Source organism: Hylaeus anthracinus, unplaced genomic scaffold, assembly GCF_026225885.1.
Source record: "Hylaeus anthracinus isolate JK02 unplaced genomic scaffold, UHH_iyHylAnth1.0_haploid 11981, whole genome shotgun sequence".
NCBI lineage: Eukaryota > Metazoa > Arthropoda > Insecta > Hymenoptera > Colletidae > Hylaeus > Hylaeus anthracinus.
In genome coordinates this window covers 2,102,174-2,126,860 of record NW_026534329.1, presented here as the reverse complement: position 1 = coordinate 2,126,860, position 24,687 = coordinate 2,102,174, and the positions used below count along the sequence as shown (strand labels likewise).

The 24,687-nt window shown below is 37.9% G+C and overlaps 2 protein-coding genes across 5 annotated transcripts in view; one reads left to right on the top strand and one right to left on the bottom strand.

The window, feature by feature from the left end:
• Positions 1–18,115, bottom strand: part of LOC128885256 (eye-specific diacylglycerol kinase) — a 73,396-nt gene extending 55,281 nt beyond the window's left edge. Inside the window, exons 1-3 of one of the 4 annotated variants that reach the window (XM_054139215.1) lie at positions 17,989–18,115; positions 14,756–15,084; positions 2,936–3,040 (exon numbers count right to left, since the gene is read on the bottom strand). In XM_054139215.1, coding sequence (XP_053995190.1) covers positions 2,936–3,040; positions 14,756–14,844 — 194 coding nt within the window. In that variant the 5' untranslated portion in view covers positions 14,845–15,084; positions 17,989–18,115. Of the gene's footprint in view, positions 1–2,935; positions 3,041–14,755; positions 15,270–17,891 lie in introns of all 4 variants that reach the window. The other 3 variants (XM_054139214.1, XM_054139212.1, XM_054139213.1) reach the window with 3 other exon arrangements.
• A 37-nt stretch (positions 18,116–18,152) lies between these two features.
• The window catches only part of LOC128885286 (uncharacterized), a 46,776-nt gene continuing 40,241 nt past the window's right edge, over positions 18,153–24,687 (top strand). Inside the window, exon 1 of the mRNA XM_054139266.1 lies at positions 18,153–18,367. Within this exon, the coding sequence (XP_053995241.1) occupies positions 18,153–18,367 (215 nt within the window). The remainder of the gene's footprint in view (positions 18,368–24,687) is intronic.

The window sequence follows — 24,687 nt, the reverse complement described above, 5'->3', positions numbered from 1 at the left end:
CACGCACGTGAATACATTACGCGACACGCACACACACGCACACACACGCGCGCGCGCGTGAAACGTTACGTTTGAGTTTTCGCACAGATGAAACCAAAAGGAATAGACACAGTGATTGTCTTGTACGGGACAGACAAGTTAAGATGAATAGGGGACATTTTTATGGAGTACATTTTACGTAACGAATCGATACAAGAAACTTCTGCTCGTCACGCATTGTTTTCTGCTCGTAATTCATTCGTGGTGGCTAATGTAACGTGTTCGCTGTAGAGAGTGTCCTGAAACATTTATTTATGGTTTTTATTGTGCAAAGGGGCGAGGTTCAGCCGAAGCACTTCTAATTTCACCTTAACGACTGGCGATATAAAAATTGTCATTGAAGCGCAATGTAAGCTGCTCACTTCCAAGCTTTTAATAACTTTTTATACATTTTCAAATACGGAGACAGAAGTGTTTCGCCTACATGTACGTTGTTTTTATGAAATGGCCATTATTAATTATTATCATCGCGCGCGCACACGTCGTACGTGAAATATAATAAAGTACACAACGCTTCGAGCCGTGTTTCTGCGCGAATAAATTGAAATTTATGAAGCAACTTTGTGAGCTTCGAAACCCGTTTAAATCAGGAAGTTTAACGATGCTCCATCATAAAACACGGCTAACAAACATTACCAGTGTAACGTGCATAATGCGGTCACAGCATACTGATCGTAAAATTCACTTTACACCGAATTCGCAACGAGATTTGACGCGAATACATCCAATACTTCAACATTGAAACGAAAACGATCGTTGATTACCTATTCCTCTCAAACAAAAATTAATCTCCAAGTGGGATCACGAATAGATACGGCCAATTTTAAAATCTCGAGTTCAGAGAGCGAGCTGAGGTCAATTTTATTTTACCGATTTCAAAAAGTAATCGATCATAATATTTACATTGGCAATTGAAGTATAACATTGAATCTGTAATTATTCGATAAAATTTTGTCGTTATAAAATTTAAAACAATGATTTCATCCTTGTTAATGTTTTGTATATCCAAAAAAAAAATAATGTACCAACTCTGCTTTAGATTGAAATTAATAAATATCTACCCATAATTAAATCAAGTGAAGCGTATGTTATAGAAGGAAAAAGAGAATTTCATTTTCTTCTGTCGAAAATTGCGAATAAAAGCGATGTGCTTATACGTCAACACAGAACTGTCACGTGATGATGTGAAATGATCGAAATAACGCTTATATCCGATTAAAATTCACGCACGAGCGTGCCCATTCAATATTCTCAGAGCCCCGTCCATTTGGACCTGACGACCTGTATTATATTTATCCTATTAGTTAATCTCGATCTGCCGTTGTGTTGCGAAATAGCATAATAAAAGCGCATCCGAACGGTTAAATTTCAAATGTCAGCTGGCGGTTTCCTCCGTAACAGCCGAAATCCCTAGAAACAATTTCGTGAGGAGCTGACAGTCGAATGCAAAAATCAACAGAACGTATGTTTCATTATTTTTGTTAATTGAAACGACTCGAAAAACGCCGAAATATCAAATTTCCCCTCGGCTCTTTTTTCTAGCAATTTTCGTTCCCGTCGAATTTTATTTTTAAAAAGAAAATGAGAATGGTACGGGTACAACTTAATCGGGTCTGTATCTTTAAATAAACTGTCGTTTAAATGGAATTTGAATAACAATCGCTCTAGCGAAGTACTTTTAATAGAAATCAATGAGAGCGAATAATTTATTATAATTCGAAGACTTTAATCGACGAATGATGGCGAAGAGAGCCAGGAAATAATCTGCTTTGCAATTTTATGCATCCCCGATCCTCCGCTCTCTCGACAAACTGCCGTTCGATACGATGAACGTTCGAATATTAAAATTGCATCGAATCGTTTTCTTGTATTAAATAGAAACAGTTCAAATTAGATTCAAATGACGAGTGCTCGACTTTTGTTCGAGATTAAAATTTTCTCTCGAGACAATTGGGAACTGTATAATCTAGCATAGTGATATTTATTTTTTTAACCTCTCCATATTCATGGCATGGATTTTATTCAGATTCATTTTTCTAGACAGTTTGCCTTCGAAATTAATCTTTTTAGTTATTTAGTAAAAAGCTTTGTCATCCACATAAGAGTGACGTGGCGGTCAACGTGATACTTCTACCAACTGCGACGGAATTACATTGAACCGATCGGTAGACGAAAAGTGTGGTAATTTTCGTCCCTTTTGTCCGATGTTTGATTGAATCTGTCGGTGTGAATTGATTCTGGTTGAACGGGAATTCCCTGTTTCTATTTGGCTTTCGGTGCGTCAACGTAAATTTTGACGAGAGCAAACTGGAGAGCAATTTTAACTTTCAAAGAGAGAAACGTAAAATAAATTTCGAACTGTCGAGAACGCAAATTTTTTTGAATTTCAGATTGAACCTGTACAATATTTGTTAAAGTCGGTATTTTCTGACAGAAAAACCAGAGCAGCTTCTTTATTTCTTTTATTTCTTTATTTATATAAGAAATTCCAGGCAGCTTTCTACCAAACATCAACAAATTATCTACAACTATACAGTCAGTCCCATAAATATTTGTACCTTCTTAAAGAAATCTATTCTTTAATCTAGAAACTATTCTTTTCAAGATAGAAAATTCTGTTTAAAGACAGCACGAGCTTATGCATGAAACCGCTAGAAACGCGTGCGAGAACCCAACCCTAGACGGTGACAGAAACTCAATGCGGTAGGAAACGACGTGTCTGTCTCGCGTTAGCCGACTCCATCTTTCGCGATAATTTATCAGGACTAATTGAATGTCTAAGTGCGCCTCGATCTCCTCTGCGCCGGCTATCTCCCCGAACAAAGGCAGGCACGCAGCAGCCAGTCATTCCTATCTCGCTCTCGTTTCTCACACGATCCGTTCGCCCATTGCCAACCTTTCCTCCGAATCATCGGACGGTTTCTTATCTTCGCGGCACCGTAAGTTCGTGCCCTCTGCGAAATGCACCCGTTGTCCTAGTTCCGGCGTCAATCCGAGCAACCTACAATGCACACGAGAAACACCGAGATGTAGTCCAGTCACTCTAGGCCAGGCATGTCCAACTACACTACTAATTTATTGCGACACTTGAACGCTACTGGCTGGCCGTCAAACTTCAACGTTCCGCGACCTTGTCGAAATTCGTGCAAAACTTGCAACGAGGCTAAATTCAAGCTTGAACCGAGCGACTCGTTTACCTGCCTGATTTTTTTTAAGGACAGATTCTAAACGTCTAAAAATAGGGGCTTGTTTGAGAATTGAAAGTCGAACAATAATAAATGGAATGTAGAAGGTGATACAACACACCAATTTATTTAACAAGATTCAACGTTAACCGAAGTTAAGTCATTAATAACCATTAGTAGTTGACGCGACTCTAAATTTGTAATTAAGAAAACAAATTTGTAGGTGGCATTTTACTGTTAATATTCTGAGCAAATCGCCTAGAAGAGTCAGGTTGTGAAAATTATGCCGAGACGGTAATCGTGATATCTCATCGTCTCTTTCAAGTAAAATAAAAATTTTTTCTCTTAATTGTAAGCGTTAATTCTGAAGCATTAAGAAAGTACAATTTAGCAACCCCTTCTTTAAGGAGGGATTTCACGTCGATCGACTTAAATGAAAGTGGCCAGGTGGGATCAACAAATAGAAGGTTCAAGCTTTAACTTAGCTTTTATCGCAACAGTGTTGGATGAATTTTAACAAAATGAGGATGCTTTGAAGTTTGACAACTGTTCGGTAGTATTGAAATGATGTAGCACATTTTTTCATCAATGTAGATTCTCAAAATACTTTCGTAATTAAGTCTAAAGTGACTGGACTAATGATTTTTGACCCAATGTAGAATTCTTTATACGTAGTTCATTTTCCTATTCAATTGTTCCTTGCTCTTGGCAATGATGTGCAATGATGTGTATGGTGATAAATACTGTCGTGACGTTTTGTATTATACGCGAAACAACGTCCTAAATTTATTAAAGTCGAATTTTATTAAAATTTATTTATTGAATTTCGATGACATTCTTTGTTGAAGGACTTCTAAGTTCCTATTTTTTATTTTTGAGACCAAACATCCGACGAATAAGTTGTAAATACAAAGAAAGTTTCTTCTTGTCACCCTTTATAAGGTGTCATTTTTTAAAAATTTCATCCTGTTCGTAAAACTTCCAGCAAAAATCGTTCCGCAGTCAACGGGTTAATGGGACCAGAGGGGTGCTAGCCAGGTCTCCGAAACGCGCAGCAGCGATTCGAACCGTTTCGGCGGTTGTTGTCGATGGCCAAAGGCTAATTCGAAAATAGAAAAAGCGTTGCCTTCCACAGGGTTGTCTCGTACCGTTTTCTTCAAAACTTCACAGTCAGCCATGAAATTTCGTTACGATTTTTATAGCTCGACGGAGCTTCGAACTATGCCCAGCTGCATTCTTTTCGAATGGAGCGCACAGGGTGTCGGGAATCAAAGGGGGTGTCTCTTCATGCAAAACGAAATCGAGAATGTTGAACGACATTTTATCGTGTGACCTTTCCTTATCGAGAAAAAGAAAAGTTTGAAGTTCGAACAACTTCGAAATCACTGTTCCGAAGTTTCACCCCCTCTGTGTCGAAAAATATTGAAAATACTGGGGAATGTTTGAAACGAGTTCTTTATAGCATTTGATGGAAATAAGATGATGTTCACAATTTTTAAAAATGGGTGTCATGTTGGCTATTCTACAAATCTGCAAAGTTTCACCATAATCGACAATTTACACTATGTGATGATTTCTAGCAGGAAAGTACGAATTCTAATACTATCTGAAGTTCATAGGTATAATGAATTATTTTTTTAATCAAACCTAGGTGCAATGCTACAGTACTGAATCTTAAAATTAAAAACTAGCTACTATAATTTTAAAACATTTTTTTTTTTTTTTAAATATTATGATTTACTCCTGAGTACATCAAATGGAATTGAATAATGACTAATACCTTCAAAGCTCAACTATTACAGTTAAATGCTTCTAAACATAAATCGCGGCGATTTAAAAAATTCATGACTCTCAAAAAGCTTAACCCCAAGTCAGAACCTTAGCGAACTAAATTGCGACCTTTTGAGAAATTAATTATTCCGAAAGAGACAGCAGCTGCAATACCGACAAACTACAGAAATCGTTTTCGAAAAGGAGACGGTTTACATCAGATAGCCTCCAATAATATTGAGTGGAAAAGTTTGAACACGAATGAAGTTCCTGATACCTCCACGGCCCCCGTTCTGGTAATTAACACTGTTCTCGGCTTTCGAATCCGAACCGTGACCTTTCCGAGGGTGCACTATTCGGAAACTTCATTACTTTGGAAAAAGTGGATGAAGCTCAGCTGCAATGCTCGCGGAATGCAGCAATCACTTTCTAGTGCGACACAGCTCTTCCACCTAACTCAGAAGTCTCGAACAATACCAAGTGCGGAGATGAAAAGCTTTAACGCAAATGAGCTCCTTCTTGCCTCTGCAATCCCAACTTTTTATTATTATCGAGTTGATGCATGCATTCCATTATTTTGTTTGATTTCAGAGTGAAACAATGTCGAACTAATAGAATTTTAGCTTACATGGAATTATAGCTTGTTTTCTGGAAAGAGTTGACAAACTTGGTCAAAGTTGGTTTATTTAAACTTCGTGTATTAAATACGACTGTATATGTACAATATTATTATATTTACACATGCATTATTCAAACTATCTATACGTAAGAATTATTAAAAGAAATGCCAAGAAAGGCTTCGATTCAGCAACCCCCATTTTCTTACCCTTTCTATGTGACAAAGTATCCTACACTGACCAAAAGAGAAGACATTCTTTTTATATCTCGAGAAGCCTTCAATTCTGAAAGTGATCGTTCTCGCGCCACAGTGTTCAATTTCACGTCAATGGACGGTTTACAGTAATCGCTCCTAAGCTGAAACTTATCAACCCTATAATACCGTTCGAGGCTTCCGAATGTAAGCCTGCACCTCGTTTGACAAATGAATCCCTTGGCACATCCGTCATCGTGGAATCACTTCTCAAAAGAGCTAGGCTTACGCCAAAACGTCTTGAAAAGCGATAACCGCTGAAACTTGGACGCATTTCCACGATACGTGCTGTCACGGTGAATACTGCACAGAGCGCTACGGTTTTGTTAGGACGTACGCGCACGCCATCCATGCGTCAAACTCTTCTTTCAAACTTTTCACGTTATAGCAGAAAGCGTGGAAACATGTAGGATAGGACAGCACACATATACAAGGATACACAGATACAAGGATTCAAACACTATCATACTGATATAACCTCGATAAATTACATTATCTGGAATATAAAATATTCGTATAACTCTATTCAACTAAAATTCAAGACATGGAAGCGTTTATTAAAGAAAGCAAGTGATTTATACGACCTCTTCAAGGATACCAGCTCATACGAACGTATTTATTTTCCAAGTTATCTTAATACTATCGCGTCACTATTCAGTTTCTCAATGATACGCCATGACAACATCGTTGAAAGGTTGATGGACGTCATGGAGCCAGTTTCCATCTGAGAGCATCAGCTAGAATAGCCTTACCTAAGAATCCACTTTGGCAAATCCGGGACAAAACGTAATTTACGCTCGAGACGGAATAAAATGTCCGATTTTCATTCGCAGCGACTGCCGTCGCTTGTGAAATCTTCGGGATCAGTCGTATCCCGTTTTGCGATTGAATCGAGTCATCGCGCCATCGACGATCAATATGCAAACGTTCCAGTAATCTCGCGCATAAACGCCGCAGGCATCATCAGGCGGAGAAAGAGAGATGAGAACGGCATCGTCGAGGAAACTATTATTTTTCTCAGGAAAGTCGAACTGGTTTTCGAAAAAATAAGGAGACTCCACACTTTGAGGGATTTTTTCTTTTTTTTCGGGGTTAGTAAATAATTCATTTTTTTTGTTAACATTTCTGTTGTTTATGGTCTTTAAAATATTTTCATCAAATTCTATCTGGAAATATTCTAAAAATTCTAAATTGCTGAAGTTATAACTTGAGCTTCCGTTGCATTTGTCTGAATCACTGATGGAGACGTTATTCATTAGTATCCATTTCCGTTAAATTATGCAGGACTTATACGTCGTAGAGACTTGCACAATCAACCTTGACGAAATAGTCGTAAACAGAAATATTTAAAGTATTTCTCCCAATACTCGAATAGCTTGCTGCGAGTTATTTATAACACTATTAGTGTTTTGATTTTGTCATCGTCGACGTAGAATGGTCCAGACTTGACCCTTGGGATTGAAATTTACATTTCTAAATTTAGAGAACCGTTCCCAGACAGACATTTGCGATGGAACACGTTTTCTGTAAACATCTCATTTGCAGTTTTAGTGCCACTTTGTCCTCGATAGAAGAAAAATATCATAGATACTACATTTCTCTTCATTTACTTTTTTCAAAATTATAATTATTCACCAGAATATCGTTTAAATCAAAACTATGGCTTTTTGTATTACAAGACACGTATCATTCGTGCAGTTATCAAATTTAATTCATCTATTTCAACGTGAAATAGAATAAAATTTAAACGAAGAACAGAGAAATATATCAATCCATTCATGAAATAACAATTAAATATATGAAGCTGTATTTCATTATTGCAATTTTGGATTTCATTAAATTTCCCTTCATTTGTTTTTCTCTCGTTTTACCCAAAGATTTAATCGAATTACAAAAATCCTACAGAAACTGCAGTTATTTATCGCCAACCATCGAACACAAAGTCGCAAAAAATTCCCAATTAGGAACAGCACAGCGATACGCGCAGTTTTTGTGTACAGGAATAAGGGTGAATCGTTTTTTCTGGTTTAATGTAAATGTTAGCAAACACACGGCAAACAACTGAACAAACGCGCGGGACATGAATTGCTCTTTCCGACCGATTTTATTTTTAGATATTCGTTATTTCGAAAACTGTGCAAATCGGGGGTTAGGTGTATTTGCATCTGAGAATCAGGTCGCTGGTGCGCGCGTGTTTCATCCCGGAAATTGACTTGGATTCATGCGTATGCAATAAAATCCGCTACCAATCTCCGCGTTCGGAAAAGCCGTCGGAAAAGGAGTTTCATTAACCGATAACGGGCGACGCGGGATCCCAGCGATCCCAGAACACCCTGTTTTTCATCGCGTTGCTTTCCAACCTCTGAATATTCATTTGGATTGGGCGGGCACAGTGGGGACAACCGTATTCTCTGTTATTCGATAAACATGTGAGAAACAAAACAGCATAACGAACGCGGCGGAATTTTCTGCGCCTCGATTAACCCATTTGCATCAGAAAATACGGAATATTCCATGCGCGACGTTGCGGGCTATGTGCGGATGTAAAATAATCCGCAACCGTAGAATTAACTGTATCATCGAAAGGGGAGCTATTGCACCTTTTCTTTTAAATTGTTCTTTAACGAACTATGTATCTTGTTCTAAACGTATTTCTTACGATTCTGCAGGTAAAAGTGTGAAGGTGTAACGATTGATAACGTAACACCTTACTCTCCCACAAAGAACATCGCCACATCCAAATTTAAAAGATCTAAAATACATATGTTGAACCTGTCTTGCCGTAACATCAACAAAATCCCATCTATTTAATTTAGAATTGAGCATTAGTGTAATTTCAGCGCGCTAGTCATTCGAATTATCGACGCAGGGTTTCAGAAAGGCCGACGTTGCCAATTAGTTTACGCTCGGTGATATGGGTAAGTTAAAACATTCTGCTTCTTGATGGAAACGAGTCAACTTGGAACGCGAAATTTGAAGAGTTAAGCAATTAGCGCTACATTACGCGTGAGAGAAGATATAACTCGATCCGCAACAGCGAACTTTAGATCCAGACGGGGTAGTTAGTTAATACAAGCTTCTAAATAATTGCAGAGCCACCCACTCGTATCACTTTATCTCTTATCGTGATATTTTACCCCTTAAGACCTACGCACGGAGTGAGAGGAAATAGTCTGCTGTCTGATTCTGGAAATATGTATTTTGAAGGAAACGATTCAATTTCTCCATGTAAAATAAATTCGATTAAACACAGAAAACATCAGAAAACACGCGAATGATCAAACGCGAGCTTGAAGCTCGTTAAAACTCGTCGCGTCGGTGTATTTTGTTTCAGCTAATTGCTAATTAATCCGTGAACCATCGCAATTAAGATATTACCGTGCGAACGGAACGATTCGTGAAAACGTCGCTGCTCTAGCCTGTGACCTTTCGAGCGGGCAAGTGTAACCGCCAAAAAGAGTCGCTTTAATTCCATTATGAATGGAGGTCAAGGAAGACTCGTTTTGGCGGTCAGGAAACTGAAAAAAAAAGAGAGATACGTGTGTGCAAACGGTGACGGTTCTAATGGAATTTAATCCTGCGAGAAAGTCAAACGAAGCCACCGACGAAAGTCAAACACGAGGACAGACATCCGTCCGTCCGCGAGTTACAGGGAAACACTCTTCTTCGTTTCCTGGAGCGGAGTTTCTACTTTGGGAGAAAAGAATCCTCTAATTAGTGTACTGTTCGTGACGGAACGGCTGCGCCACGATCCATCTCCTTCCTTTCAACTCGAATTAATCCCCACGAAATCGCTCTTCGCACGGTTCCCCATCTATCTATGTATCCGTATAGTCGAGGGAGTAAAGCCAAATTTTTGGCAGCAATTACGCCCTGGCCACGTGCCCTAAAATGAATAAGTTCCGAAGACCTTGGAAGGAAAGGACGTGTACCCGCAGGTTTTATTTTCTCAACTTTCGACTACTTGGTTTGATACATTTTCAGAATGTCTCACTAAGAGATCCAGAGAAAAAAAGAACCAATTGTGTAACACCAACACTGTCCTGGATACATGCTCTAAAATAAACAAATGCGGTATCACTCTGAAGGTATCGTTATAGAAGGACGTACACTTGTTGACCTCGTCTCAAATTTTTATTTTCTCGAGTTTCGACTCCTTGAATTGACTCGTTCTCAGAGTGCGTGAATAAAACAAGTCAGAAAATAAGACCAATTACTCGAAAGCAACAACATGACCGCATGTCTTGATATGGACGAGTTAGGCATCGCTCTGAAGGTCTTGAAACGAAAGGACGTACAGATGTAGTCCTTGTAACAAGATTTAAGTACATTTAGTTACTTACGTTTCAGTTCCTTACATTGAGTCATTTTCAGAGTGTGCGAATAGCGAAGAATTTACGTCTTTGATACAAAGAATTTACATATAGCTGCATTTTAATATTTCTATTTCAATTCATGTTTTAATAATTTTTTGAATCGAGAAGCATTATCTGCAAACTACAACTTAAAATAAAATTGATATTCTACCTATGTGTGCACTTGAGTGACCAATAAATAAATTACTAATAAGATATGAACACTCGCTAGATACATTTCCTAAAATTAATAATATTCTTCACACAAAAAGATATCCAGCCTAACGATGACTAAATCCTGACTTTTTCAGCTTCACGCTTAATTTAACATAATTTGCAAGGAAGCTGTTCAATTTTTCTCGACTATCGTCTCCGAGCCACCGGACTGGCTCTCGCCTAAAGGTAAATTCAGGCGACAAGCAGGATTTAAAACTATAATTAAGTTTAAATTAGGAGCTCGCTGGAATCAGGCTGCAAATGATCGAGAACAGAAGCGGATTTAAGTAGGGGAAACGAAGAGTTGCCCGTGAAAGGCGGAACTGAATGGGAGTAATTCGAAACTAGGGGGGTGGACTCGAATGAAAGAACCGAGAAAAAAGAAAAGCGCCTTCCATCTGGCTCGCATTGTAAAGGTCCGGCTAAGGAATCATTTTCACCCCGAAGGGATCACAATGAAGACGCGCGAAAGAAGGCTGAAAGATGAGTAAACCAGGCCTGCTACCGTCTACTGAAAGCTCGATCGAAAGGCTGCGACCCATTTAAGGGATTCGTTGCCGACGCTTTTATGCCCGGAGTCTCGTTATTTCTGTGCATCTGCTGAACTTTGTCTGACACCTTCTTCTTCGCTCGTTGAAAAAATCTTATCGCGTGGAAACCAACAGAGGCGCCTAATGAATCGTACCGAAAATTCTTGGCCTCGTTGAGATGGTAAGAAGCACTCCCTTTTTTGGGGCGTGGGCGATAATTCGTTTTCAAGATGAATGGAATGGCAGCAAGGAGACAAGCAAAGATATTTGAATGCAGAGTTAAAAAAAAAATACCTGATCGAGACTTGCGTGCATATAAATTTAAATTTACCTATGTATGTCCACATATATAAATAAAAATTTACCCATGTACGTAGGTGTTCGTAAATTTTAATTTACCTACGAGTCCCCTCGTAATGTGTACATTAAAAACAATTGCACTAAACGAAACAACTTTTTGCGTGGAATATTCTTCTTCTGAACCGAAAAAATACTGTACCCCTGTCCGTCCACGCGGGTAAATACTCAACAATTCGCGAGATATTCAACTGCAACATTTTTTACAGACTGATGCGTTCGAGTATCACTCTACGTTTTTATTCCACGCTGAAACTCCACTCCCGTTCAGAAGTGCGCGTCGAAATTTTCGAAATTGTTCGAGTAACGAACGAACACAGCAGACTACTCGCCAGGGAAATTTAGAATTAGGCAAAAATGATTCGATTAACCAGTATCCGACGAATCGCGTATTTTTGTGGTCAAACTTGCCGCCTAGGATTTATCGATTTGTAAGTGTGACGAAGTTGGGTTTGAAAAATTTTAATATTTATTTGTAGGTTTCTCGTAACCGCAGGTTCATACATATTCACGATACATATTCATTTTTGGAATAACTCTATCTTAAATTTACCGGTGGGGCCCGAAATAGAAAGGTCGGAGACGTTCTAAATATACTCCTCGCGAGGACCATAAACACCTCTGAATTTATTTACTGCAAAAAAAAAAACAAGGAATTCCTAGAATTATTAATGAGCACAATTAGAGATCCAACTCGAAGCGTAGAGGCGTTCTAACTTTATATTTGTGTTTCCAAGACCTCAGAATCAAAGGCTCCTTATTGTAATATGTAATCCGTCCCAGATATTTTCACCCTTTGACGCGTTACACAGTCTGTACGTCATCCAAGCCCTGCGTCAACGCAACTCTGCGACAATGAATGCGAATCACGCGTCGAAGCACAATTTCCGAAAACCTTGCCCTGCCTAACCACCCTCGATCCACGCCTAAATGGTACTTCGTAGCTGGTAGCTGCAACGATGCAGGATCCATACAGGATCCATATTAGGTAGTCTTCAAAAACAATTTTACTACATTTCAATTTTTATTGTCATTCATCTATTCACTTGCTTCGACGACCATATATATCGTAGCAAAATAATTAACTGTAACCTTGGTCAATCACTCCATATCGTTTTATTTAAACTTCCTCGAGGGTAAGTGAGTGAGGCTAATTCGAGCTGATCGATACCCTTAATTCTAACCATCCTTCCAAGTTCAAAAGCGTGATATCAATACCTAACAATCAGCAGCTCCTCCGTGAAACAAGACGAATACAATAGAGGCTATAGGAAATCGATCATTATCGGACACTCGTCGATGGATTCACACTATCCGTCAGCCAATCGCTCGTCTTTCGTTCGTTGAAGCAATTTTTTGTTAAATTTTTCACCAGAGTACTACTCCCATTGTCTGTCACCGTTCCAACGCGACTGCCGGTCCCTTTGATGAATGTTTTATGAACTGTGGACGCACGGTAACTCGACACACGGTGTGAATCAGCCTTAATTCACGACGACAGCGATACACGGTGCACGCGAAAACCATCGCTGAAATAAACTCGCGACCCATACCTGCCGGTCACGGAATGAAATCCATCGCGGGCAAGAATGCCAGTCGTATACAACTCGTCAAATTTTCACCACATCGAGATGGTGTCTGCCCCAATTTTAACGCGTGACAGGCTCCTGGGAAATAAAACGCTATAAATAAACCCGCGTACTTGTAAATGCGAATACGTTGAACTCCATTGTTGCCAGAAGTGGAGAGAAATAAAGACTTGACGATGGAGGCTTTAGGATTTTGGTTTTTTTAATAACAAAATACGTCCTTTTCATGTTTAATATTCCATGTTTGACCGTCCTTGACCCACGATCGCTTTTTTAGAGAATTCAAATAGAGTTTGGAGGAACAAGTTCCGAGTAAATTTCAAGACGCCCGAAGTTCCGAGAATTTACTAATACCTTGCAGAAACTCGGTCCACGCGATAGGAGACATTTACATGACACGAATTCGTGGTATCCGACTGCTTAAAATTCTCCTATCGAGAAGCAGCATGTTATTTACAGATACAGAAAAAATATGAATTTCATCATACGCGATGCAAACAGAGCCAACACGAAAAAGCCATCAGTTTTAATGAAGAACTATTGTGGAAACTTTTTGTATTTTCTTAAATAATACTCATGAAAATAATAATGATGTTCATTAATTTAAAAATACAAGTAGTCAGTACTATTTTAATATATACACCGGAGAACCTTAACCATAAATATTAAATAAGAATTCACAAAGTTTAATATTTTCCCTTTGGGTTTGCTTAATAATTAAAAATACAATTACTCGAACCTCCGTAAACCTCGTGTTAATACATCCAAATTAAAAAATTGCTAAATAATCTAAAGGCAATTGTCAAATGTTTTTGAAACTTTCAAGCGTAATAGAAGATAGATAATGCCCAAGTTAATTTCACCGTGAAAATGAATGGTGCACTGCGCCGATCGAACAAAACTGGTAGCAAGTTTTCGCTGCGAGACTCGAAACATTCGCTGATATTCAAATGAAATTGTCACCGGGATACGCTTTGTAAATTGACACATGACAATTTATGCAAATTTATTCGGGTTTGCTCGTGGCATGTACACTTGCATGGCGCTCATGGCGGTGTAAGTTTCGCAGCTTCGAGAAACTGTACCAGCCGTGTAAAATATAGCCACGCTGACTGTTCCATGTACGCGAAGAACTAACTAGAAACGTAGCTTCTCTTTCTTACTAAAATACATTTATTTCAAGTATCGTTAGCAAACATCGACGATGTGCATAATTTATTTGGATATGTCTGTTTATGTCTCGACTACCTGATACTTTGGACTTCTTTGGAACATTATTGAGGAAATAATTACTGAACTATAAAATTGTAACGATATGACATATCTGCTTGTGTAGTTCTGTCTTGTGTAGAGAAGAATAGAAAATGAATAAAAATTACGACAACGTCACCTTGATACCATGAACATATATGTTAGCTTTGTATAAATTAACTTGATTTTATTTTAATGTAATGACATGAAAAACATTTCTCATTTAAACTACAGGACAGTAGAGATTTGTAGAGTTTTTTTTCTCAAAAGAGTGAGACTGAAACATGCATAAATTAAAAGTGCTATCACTGTTCTTTCTCTTCCTCGGTTGTTAATTCAAACCAACACTGTAACAGTTAATAATTTCATAGATAATAACGAGAAGCACATAAAAGTACTAAAAATCGATATAATACACTAAGAAATTTTGTAGCTTAGAATTACCAATTACAAAATTACAAAATTATGCGCTACAAATGCCACGAACAAGGAACAAGGAATTTTGCTCGACAAGGGTATATCTCAATAAAATGATTGAAACAAATGACACATTCAAAAATGATCGTTGTTAAAACACTTTAAAAAGACTCACTTGAAACTCAATCCATGGACTTTTAAGGATTCCGGGGAGGACGTCTTGCATCGGAGACAACTGAGCCAGGGTATGCATTCGATAAACATTTTCGTAGAAGATGCAACCGCTATCAGATGATACGAAACGTGACCGCAATGATCGCAGATGCGCTGTGCACTTTCCTTTCTCGATCACCTTCCCAGGTACAATTTCACTGATAGTTATGCCACTGTTATTCTCGATTTTATCCAACTATTATATCATCGGCACAATAACCTACTATTTTAAATTACTACAGTTGCACGGCACAGTTCTCTTTTAAGAATTCTTCCACGAATTCTTTTTCACTGAAACGGTCATCCGTTCGTCACGAACTGAACGAGGAATAACATTTTGCAAATTTGTTTGACACGTTGTAGCGAAAGCAGCGCCATCAGCAATGTTCACTCATTGTTTCCAGGTATATTATTTAGGGGATTAATGTTTGAAGGTCGTGGCATACCGATTAACGAACAGAATACTCGAATTTTAGCTAATGAATGCAAACTAAGAACGACCAAGTACGTAAATTAACAGGTCGCGATAACGAGAACGATAGAAGTGGAAAAGTAATGTAAATTATTGCGGTATGAGCACGACATTCAACCAAGGACAAATGCCTGAGAAGCCTATTTCGTCTTTCAAAATGTTTTGAAGTTTGCGGTCCAAAGTACACTGACTGGATTCGGGTACGTAAACAAACAATTTGTTTTGGAAGGAAGACTCTGACCTGCTCCTTGTACGTCGCTCAACTTGGACGTTCGTTTGGCTTCCACTTAATTACTTAATAGCTCCAATATGCAACGAGATTGGAATATATTTTACTTTGTTTGCTCTTGTTTGTGTCAATGATAAATGAAATTGTGTTGGAGTAGTTCTATTATATTTTACGTATTATATATTTATTATTGTACTGTGTATTTTATGAATAATATTACTACGAGACCTACAATTATTTCAATGTACAAAAAATTGAGTAACGATGACAGAAGAGGTATGAAATTTCAAATACGCGAGCAAAACCTCACGATGTAATAAGCTGAGTTGCTTTATACTGCCAAATACAATACTGTAATATAATGAACTTTTGATAATGGATTTCAATGGTTTCACTGAAGCAATTAACCCTCTGATTAACCAACAATTGAATCAAATTATGTAATGCCAATCTGATTACAATTTAACCCCTGGTAGCAATAACTAAATTAATATCGTGTTCTGTGTGCAAAATGAAGGATAATATAAATATTCAGTGCGTACAACGTGCGATGAATAGTTACACGTATTTCATCATTTAGCGTCGCTTAAGTGCTTTTTATGTTAATAAACTTGGACGATCGATGCTTTATTAAATACTGTTTGTGTAATAGCTGTTACATAGAAATGTGAAATAATGAATAAAACAAAATATGAATGAAACAAAACCGAATGCTTTTCGCGTTATTTACGAATTCGTGATTAATCGATCGGAATAGAACGAAGTACGGAAAAGCAATGGATATCGCAGTAAAAGCAAACTGAATGAAGCGTCCATGAACGCAGATTTGTTACGGTTGAATTAATACGTTGCGTGACACATAACACAGAATTATGCGGCCGGCAAGCCGCAATTATGCATTGCAACAGATAACAACAATGTGACGTCGACTCAATTTCTACATCGATAACCAAGATTTCGTCCAAATAATTAATTTTCTACGACTAACGATGATTAGCTTTTATGCACCATGTTTAATTAATATTTTAATAAAAAATTATTAAAATAATATTTTAATAAAATCGGAGTGCTATGGGATACATCTGATTCATTTATTTTAAATAAAAATGTACACGAGTACTATTAAAGGTGAGAAACAGATATAATTTTTAGAAAAAAAAAAAATTCTAATGCTCCTTTTAGAAAATCCCTTGTTACTCCATTTTATAGCTCAGATTGGAATTTCCATCGAACAAGTAACAAATAAAAATGTGTTTCTCTTGTTCGTAGCAAGTTTCAAAGCAGTTAGCGTTTGTTTCTTCAAAGAATGAAGTGATATATTCCCATCTAACAATCAATTCGAAATTGAATTGCTTTAACGTGATTGCAGAACACGAAACTAAATATCAACGATGGTTCGGAGCACATACTGACTCTGGAATTGCGACAAATTGCGAGATTGGAAGAATCGATTTCTAACAGCCCAGCAAAACGACAAAAACTTTCGACCATTTGACGCGCGTCCACTTGAGTGATGAACCCAATCTAGATACACGTTTCGTACCATACGAGTAAAAAATTACAGTCTCAAATATTTATTTCAATTCACTTAAAACCATAGAAAACCATTTGTAACTGTTTTTATATTTTATTACTTTAAATATCTCCTAATACATAAAGTATAATTATTTTCTAGAAGTCATTCCACGCGAACAAGAATAAGAAATGAATCAATTTATCATCACTTTCAATGTGCTTCTTGTAACGCAAATTTGACATGTATATCCCTCGCAAATGTATCCTTTTACTGTATGCAAAATAAACACAATGCAGTCTATTAAACGCAGGGTAAACAGAAATTTGACCAGAGAGTAGAAATTAAACTGTCCAAAGTGCCACGTTTAAGCGTATTTTGTAACCGACACGTTCGAATAAACAGATTTAAAGGAGCTTGGAAAGGTTTTAGGAACAAATGAATTTAATGGTATTTGTAGATATTAATTTGGCCACCATTGTTCTATATTTCATGTATATGAGACAATCTCGCTGCACAAAGGTGAGTTTATTCACTTTGTCGAGTATTAACGATATAGATATCCGTTGCTATGTGGATACAAATTCAATTACAATACAAATTGAATTAGACTGTAAACCTGTAGGGTCATTCTCTTCGAACCGATTTTGCGCATCGATACGTTCCAATTATGTAAAATGCAATTTCTCGATGTAAGGCTAGCGGAGTAATTTTCATCCAAAGAATGTATTCTCTAATCATCTCTATTCTCCACCTTCTAAGAACTTGGAATATCTTCAACAAAAGAAATCTTCGAAAGGTAATAAACAACGATAATAAAATTACGCTCGAGTGAAAACGACGAGGGCAGCAATTTTAAGTGAACAGAAACCTTTCAATCCTACCAGTGTTGAATTATTAATCGTATTACTCCTGGTCATGTCACACGGAACACAGTTTGGGAAACGCTGGAGTACAAAGTGAATTGAATTTGACGCCTACTCTCCAATATTCTTCCCACTCGCGAACAATTAATAAATCACCACCGTTTCAGAAAGCGCACTCGAGGGTTCTCGATCGCTCGCGATCGATCGCTGGAGATACACGGTCCACGAACCGGTACCGCGAGCCGTACTGCGTTTGAAGCCTTCAGAAGGAACACTATAATGCTTTTCGTCTTTCTTTCTCGTTTGTTGTCTCTCACCGGTTCTCCCTCTCCTTCGCTGAGCTGTGTAACGCTTCGAAGTGCCGGCGACATTTTTCCAGTTTTGCTTACGGTGTCCAGAATTTCAAAACAGACTTTTACAAAATGGAAATCGTTCGAGCAAAATTCTACTGCGTTTGAAAGGTCTTCGATTCTTTCAATCCTTGACGACAACAGGTAACAGACTTTGAAAAAAGTGTTTATATAATTATTAGAATGTTCCTTTAAAACAAAAACACTTCTACTTTCGCATTTAGGTATCCTCGAATAAAAAAAGAAATAGACAAATTTTTAAATGATCAAATCGAAGAAAACGTCCTGTAGATTCATCGTTTTGTCAGCCAACCACCTAAATATTATAATGTTCTCATTATATTAACTACAAAATAAAAATGAAAATAGAATACTACCTACGAATACTAAGGGTAATATTAAGAAGCAGTTAGAAGCGACAGAAGGACTAGAGAACAAGTAGAAACTCCAGATGTCTAAATAAGCATAAATGTTAGAACAGATGTCTTCCACTTGTACATTCATTTTCATGGAAAATAACTTTGAAACTTAGTCGCGTCACCTGTACTTGTATTCAATAGGACGTAATAGAATTATTGATATCATTATAGTTACTAGTTGACTCATAAGTTAAAATAGACGGATCAAAGGTATCTACTTTTATCAAATTCTATTATTTAATTAAGATAATATAGCGATTGTATATAGAAGAAATTGCCGTAGCGAACTGTAGAGAAACTTTCAAAATAAGATTTCTCGAACCCTTTCAATAAGTTCTCTTCAGCCTTCGACCTTCGATTTGTTTTCTACGAATATATAGCATGCAGCAATGATGATTAAATCTTCGTGTGTTTCAATATCTCTGCTTTCAGATAAATTTAACTCAGCGTGAAATTATCATTTCCCTAATCGCCAAAATAAACAAGTCGCTGAACGTGCGTAATTTATGAAAAATTAGCAAACTTATCCGTAAAAATCTCCACAAATTCTCTTTTTCACCTAATAAAGACTCGTCCCATAAACAAGTTTATTTCGACACAAAATTTATACCCCGACGGTTCTCAAGTGCGTCAATTCTTCTAATAGCATGATTACGAATGATCGAGATCATTTGCCATAGATAGTCGTGATCGCGTGATCACCAGCTATGGCCTTCAAAGTATCGATGCAAGATCCAAGACATTTTCTTAAGTGTAATCACAGGGAGTCAAGAAAAAATGCTGGAAAAACAAAATGGAAACCAGAGAAATTATGGCAATTAAAACTGGCGAAGGAGTTTGCTAATCGTTCAGGTATTTCTTTTCTTATGCAAGCTATTTTATAAAATGTGAACGCATGATTTCATCAGAAAATAATATAGAAGATGGTGTAAATATTTTTATTTATTACTGTATTTATTACAGTAGAAATTCAAAATAAACCCAAAACTACCTGATTACCACGAGAACCGATATTTTTTTTTTTACTTATTAATTTAACCTTTGAAACCTTTTACAAAGTTTACATGTCAAAGTTGACATTCACATTTTGAGTCACTAACAATTCCTATACGCGACAATGATTTCGGTAGATTGTAGTTATTGTTATCCATTTCAGACAAGATGAACGTTCTCCGAAAGGGTGCAGTTGTTCGCATCAACGTCCAACGATGGATGAGATTACCTTAAAATGGAGCAACGCTTTCAGGAATTTATACCTTCATCAAGGATAATCGATTCGCCAGGACCGTATCTCGCGCGTAAACTAGATGAACCCTGGCGCCGAATAACAACACCATCAAGAGAACGTTTCCTGAAACTGACCCAGCAAAGAATATACACCGATAATCTTCCTAATTGCCTTAGCCGTCCAAGGTTGTTTCAAGTAAATTACGAGATCTCGAGAAGTCACACGAAGGAAAAGAAGATTAACGGTGCCCGACAAGAAATTGCGGAAATGTCGATATTTCGTCCAACTTTCTTATCCGGGCGAACGTTCTACAAATGCAGATGAAAAGATTTCTTCGTTTACTAACGACTGGGTGCGATTCTGATGGAACGGAAATTTTTCTTGGAAAATCACACGGTAAACACAATTATGGAAAATCGTATTCAATCTGTAATTCCTGTCGTTGATTGCGTCAGAAGAGATCCGAATAATTAACATACATATTTAGACTGACTAGATGAAACAGCAAAATGAAGAGTTTTTCAAATATTAGTACAGATTTGAATATTATACGAAAATGAATTTAATGTGTATACAACAAATGCTTTAAAATATTGAATATTTTTCCAAATATTCGAAATTTATGTATGATGATATCACATCAAACAGTCGTAACTGCATTTGTTCTCTACCTTGTCGTTGATAATGGATTCATTCCAAGATTTCTCGTTGCAAGAAATTTCCACGATTATAGAAACTTGTCATTTCCTTATCAACTACGGAATACAACCACTCCAAAACATATTAATTTATGCTATTACACAGCCAAGGTGACTGGTTGCAAAAAGTTCCATGGTTATCGTTAATTAACTTGCTGATTATCTAACTTTCAGTTGCAAATCAGCTCGTCCCATTCTTTTTCTAATTTCCTTAATTAACGCTATTCAGCGACGTCACTATAAAATCACCATTTTAAACAGGCATGTTTGCCAAACCCCATTTAATTTCGAACGCATGAATATGTATGCACGTTAACGCGCCATTCGCTTTCGTTTGGTGTTTACTAGATTCTTTTGCAATCTCAGCACGTAATAAAAGGACAATGCGTGAACACTACCAAAGCTCTGCAACGTTTCGCGAATTATTTTATCTAAAACCTTTCAATTTTTAGACTTTGGTCACCTTTGATATCTGGAAATATTACACGTTATATTGCGAGGAATTATACAGAAATTAATATACGAGAAATATTATGTTTCTTACTAACTAGACCCTCAGCAACATTCCTCGAAGCCTTTCGCAAGGGGTACACAGCGGATTACGAAAATTAAACCGAGGGATTGCGACGTGGAGTTGAATCAACGTGCTTTTCGAGACTCGCTGGATAAATAGAAATATATAAATGCTTGAATGTCCCACTTTAATTTCTACAAGAGAAACGTAATCATGCCTCGCAAGGGATTACAACGCCCAAGCATGAATTCTGAACGCGATCGCTAATCGATGGTAATGGAGAGCGGGTTTTTCACGGAAGGACGATAAATTATAGCGAATGCCCCAGCTTTTTACCGTGCTCGATCGCGACGCTCTCTGCATTTTACAGAGTCAGCTCCAAGGATTCGCTGATACCGCGAGGCAAATGCGAGCAAATGGTCGAGAGCCACGTATCGGCGATCGGAAAGCGGAACTTTCTGGTAAATGTGTAATGCGAATGCCTCAAAGGACTCTTGCTGTCGTTTTCTAACCCAGCCATAGCAATTCTGAAGACCATCGCGAATGGAGCCAAAGTATCCTTTCCACAAATTCGCGCACTGCACTTTAAACACATCGATTGCTATGGAGAACCACGTTTAAAGCCACAATGGGCAATTCTTTAAAGTCTGCAAGTTCTGTTCGTCTTAGAGTTCGTCTCACTCGTCGTATTAACTTTGATATAATGCATTATAATATTTACTGATTAATTAATAATAATATTATAGGAATATATGTGTATATCTACGTTGTATTACTACGTCCATACATACAAAAAGGATCGAATAAAAAGAAGAAATATTGCAAGTGTATTTATCGCAATTATAAAGTCATTTAAGAAGCTTTTACTCCGCGCATTGCAAGTATCGATAAGCGCCATTTCCTTTGAAGAAAGTTTCCTTCGCCCTGGAACTTTAGCTTCCTGTCTTTAATTTAAACGGTTTCCTTGCGTGCGGTATAAATGGAAAAGCTAACTTTTTCAACGAGGAACGTACGTATTATACACCCCTTCTTCCTACAAGAATATAATTAGAACAGTTAGCTGCAGACTCTGTCGTTTCACCTCGACGCAGCTTTTTTATCGCGGTTTCTGCATTTTAATCGAACAAATTCGATATGGTCCGTCCGCGATCGGTAACATACATTCTTTTAAGATTATTGCAGTTCGTCTATATAACACCACCAGAACTCGCTCATATTTTCACTTCAACAAAAATCGCCAAGAAACGGTCGAGCTGTGTTAGCAAGATATCCTACATATATTTTGGCGTAAGATCATGCTCAGCAGTCCGTAGATATAATTCCGTTGCGGTTCGCTTCTCAAAAGAATTCGAGGATCGCTGGAAAATTCCAAACGCGGATAAAGTCCGAAGGATGGAGGATATTTTCAATATTTCCGCCGAAAATTCTACCTCGTCCGGCGTATCCATACTCTGGTGGCATTATAAAGTCATTCGAGTGGCTGATCCTTTAATTATTTTCAGCTGTACGTTGCGATTCTATTCTGCGCCTCGGAGCAGATCGACGAACGTCGTTTTTCTTCGAACGAGACTTTCTTTCTTCCTGAAACTTCGTCTTTTTGTATTTAATTTAACCGGCTTCCTGGCGTCCAGAATGAATGAAAAAGTTAACTTCTCGGACGTGGAACGGTATTATAAATACGTAATACCCATCGCGGCAACGCCTACGGAGCTTTGTGTTCGAATTCGTTTAAATGCTCCTTGAAAGGATCGTGTTTTAATTCGGTTGAAACACGAACTTCGTTAGAAAAAATACAAGGGACGAGGAAGAAAGTATAAAATGACGAAGAAAGTATAACGTGGCTTGGATGAAAGGACTGAAAGAAACACGGGTATAAATGGAAGAAGCGGCAAAAGAAGGAATAGTCCTCGAGAACACCTCCTTCGTGGTTGGAATCGAAAACGGAGCGAACCAGATCCGAACGGGAACGACTCGGATAAAATAAAACGCTTTAACGCGTGGAATCGGCTAAAGTGTCACTGGGAACTTCGCTACTCGGTTCCCGGCGCGCCAGGTGAAATTTAATTGACAACTCCGAGCCATAGGGTCTCAATGTTTCGCGTCTAACAATAAACATCGGTTACTACGGCAACGTTGGTACCGTAACGCTCAGCCGAGCAACGAAACGAACTCCGTGAAAATAAACAGCGTTCTTTATCGAGAAACCAGAGAAAAAGCAACGGTAAGGAACGTTACGTAAACAGTTACAGTCCAGAGTAACCAGTAAAGTGGAAGTTCCATCACTCGAAACAATAGGACCATTCCCCACTAAATGGGGCAGCATCTCAGATTTTCTACAAATTTCAGTGTAGTGCAGTTATATTGAAACGTATTTCAAAGGATTTTTCAAAATTTCTAGTTATTCAAGCATACAATCCCTTTTTGTAATATCGCACAGCATAAATAAAAAAAAAAACAACCAATGCACAGGAAGAATCCGCATAACGGAACGATATAACTCGAAATCGAAGTTCATTTCACGTAGACCCGCGAACTCTTCCGCACTGTACCAAAGTACTTGACATTTGTACTCGCCGCACGAAAAGTTCATTTACGTCCATCATTCGTGAAGTTGATTCACCTTTACATTCGCATGCGTGGTTCGCGCGGTACGTACGCGTGCATGGTCGATTTCGTACCGAATTATTACAATCGGGCTTCGATCGTTGGAAGCATCTCTCGATGAAGGAAGGAACTATTTCGCGAGGACGAATAATGAAATATTTTAATCTGCGAGTGCTGATATTTATTTAACGAGAAATGAATTCACTCGTCATACGAAGCTATATTCTAAATAAGAATACACCTTTGTGGAAATTATATCTCCAGAAAGTTCGAGAAAGATGTAAAGATGTACACGCAGTTGCGATGGACGAAACTCGAGAATTTTTGTTGAAGATTTACGTAGAAATTTTCATCTAAAACGAAGGGTAATTTTACGGTACAAAAATGTATATATTAAATTCAATACTTGTACTGCAAAATGGCGCTTTGTTTCGATTAAAATATGTATTTAAATCTTCGAAACAAATTCTTAATAACCGCGTGTATCCCCTTTAAGTACCATCAGGTGAATGGCTAACTCGCCGTGAAGAAAGGTGTTCTCTGGCAGCTATAGCAAGAAAAAAATAAAGTATACAGGAGAAAAGAGCTACACACGATTATCCATGAAAAAAATGTTCGTCCTCACCCTTCGTTATCCTCTTCCCGCTCCGTTTCTTCTTTATTTTCCTCGTCTGCCATGCTTTCGCCGATATTTTCTTGTCTACCGATTGCGAAGAAAGGGCTACTCGCCCGAGGGTAGCATTACCATCCCAACGAAACGTCTATCCCCCCGTTTGCGATGGTTTTAACCGACTATGAGCCACGATAGAACAAACGACGAAGAATGCGCGATCGAGAGTACTTCACAGACTGGTCTCACTATCAAATTTTGCTCAACTGGCTCGCTCGAAGTAGCCCAAGGCATCGTTAACTGTTACGGCTTCTGAAATCCCGCAAGCACCCAATTCTATTTTGTATAATGCCATAATGCCATTAGGGGCTATCCTATATCACGGTACTTT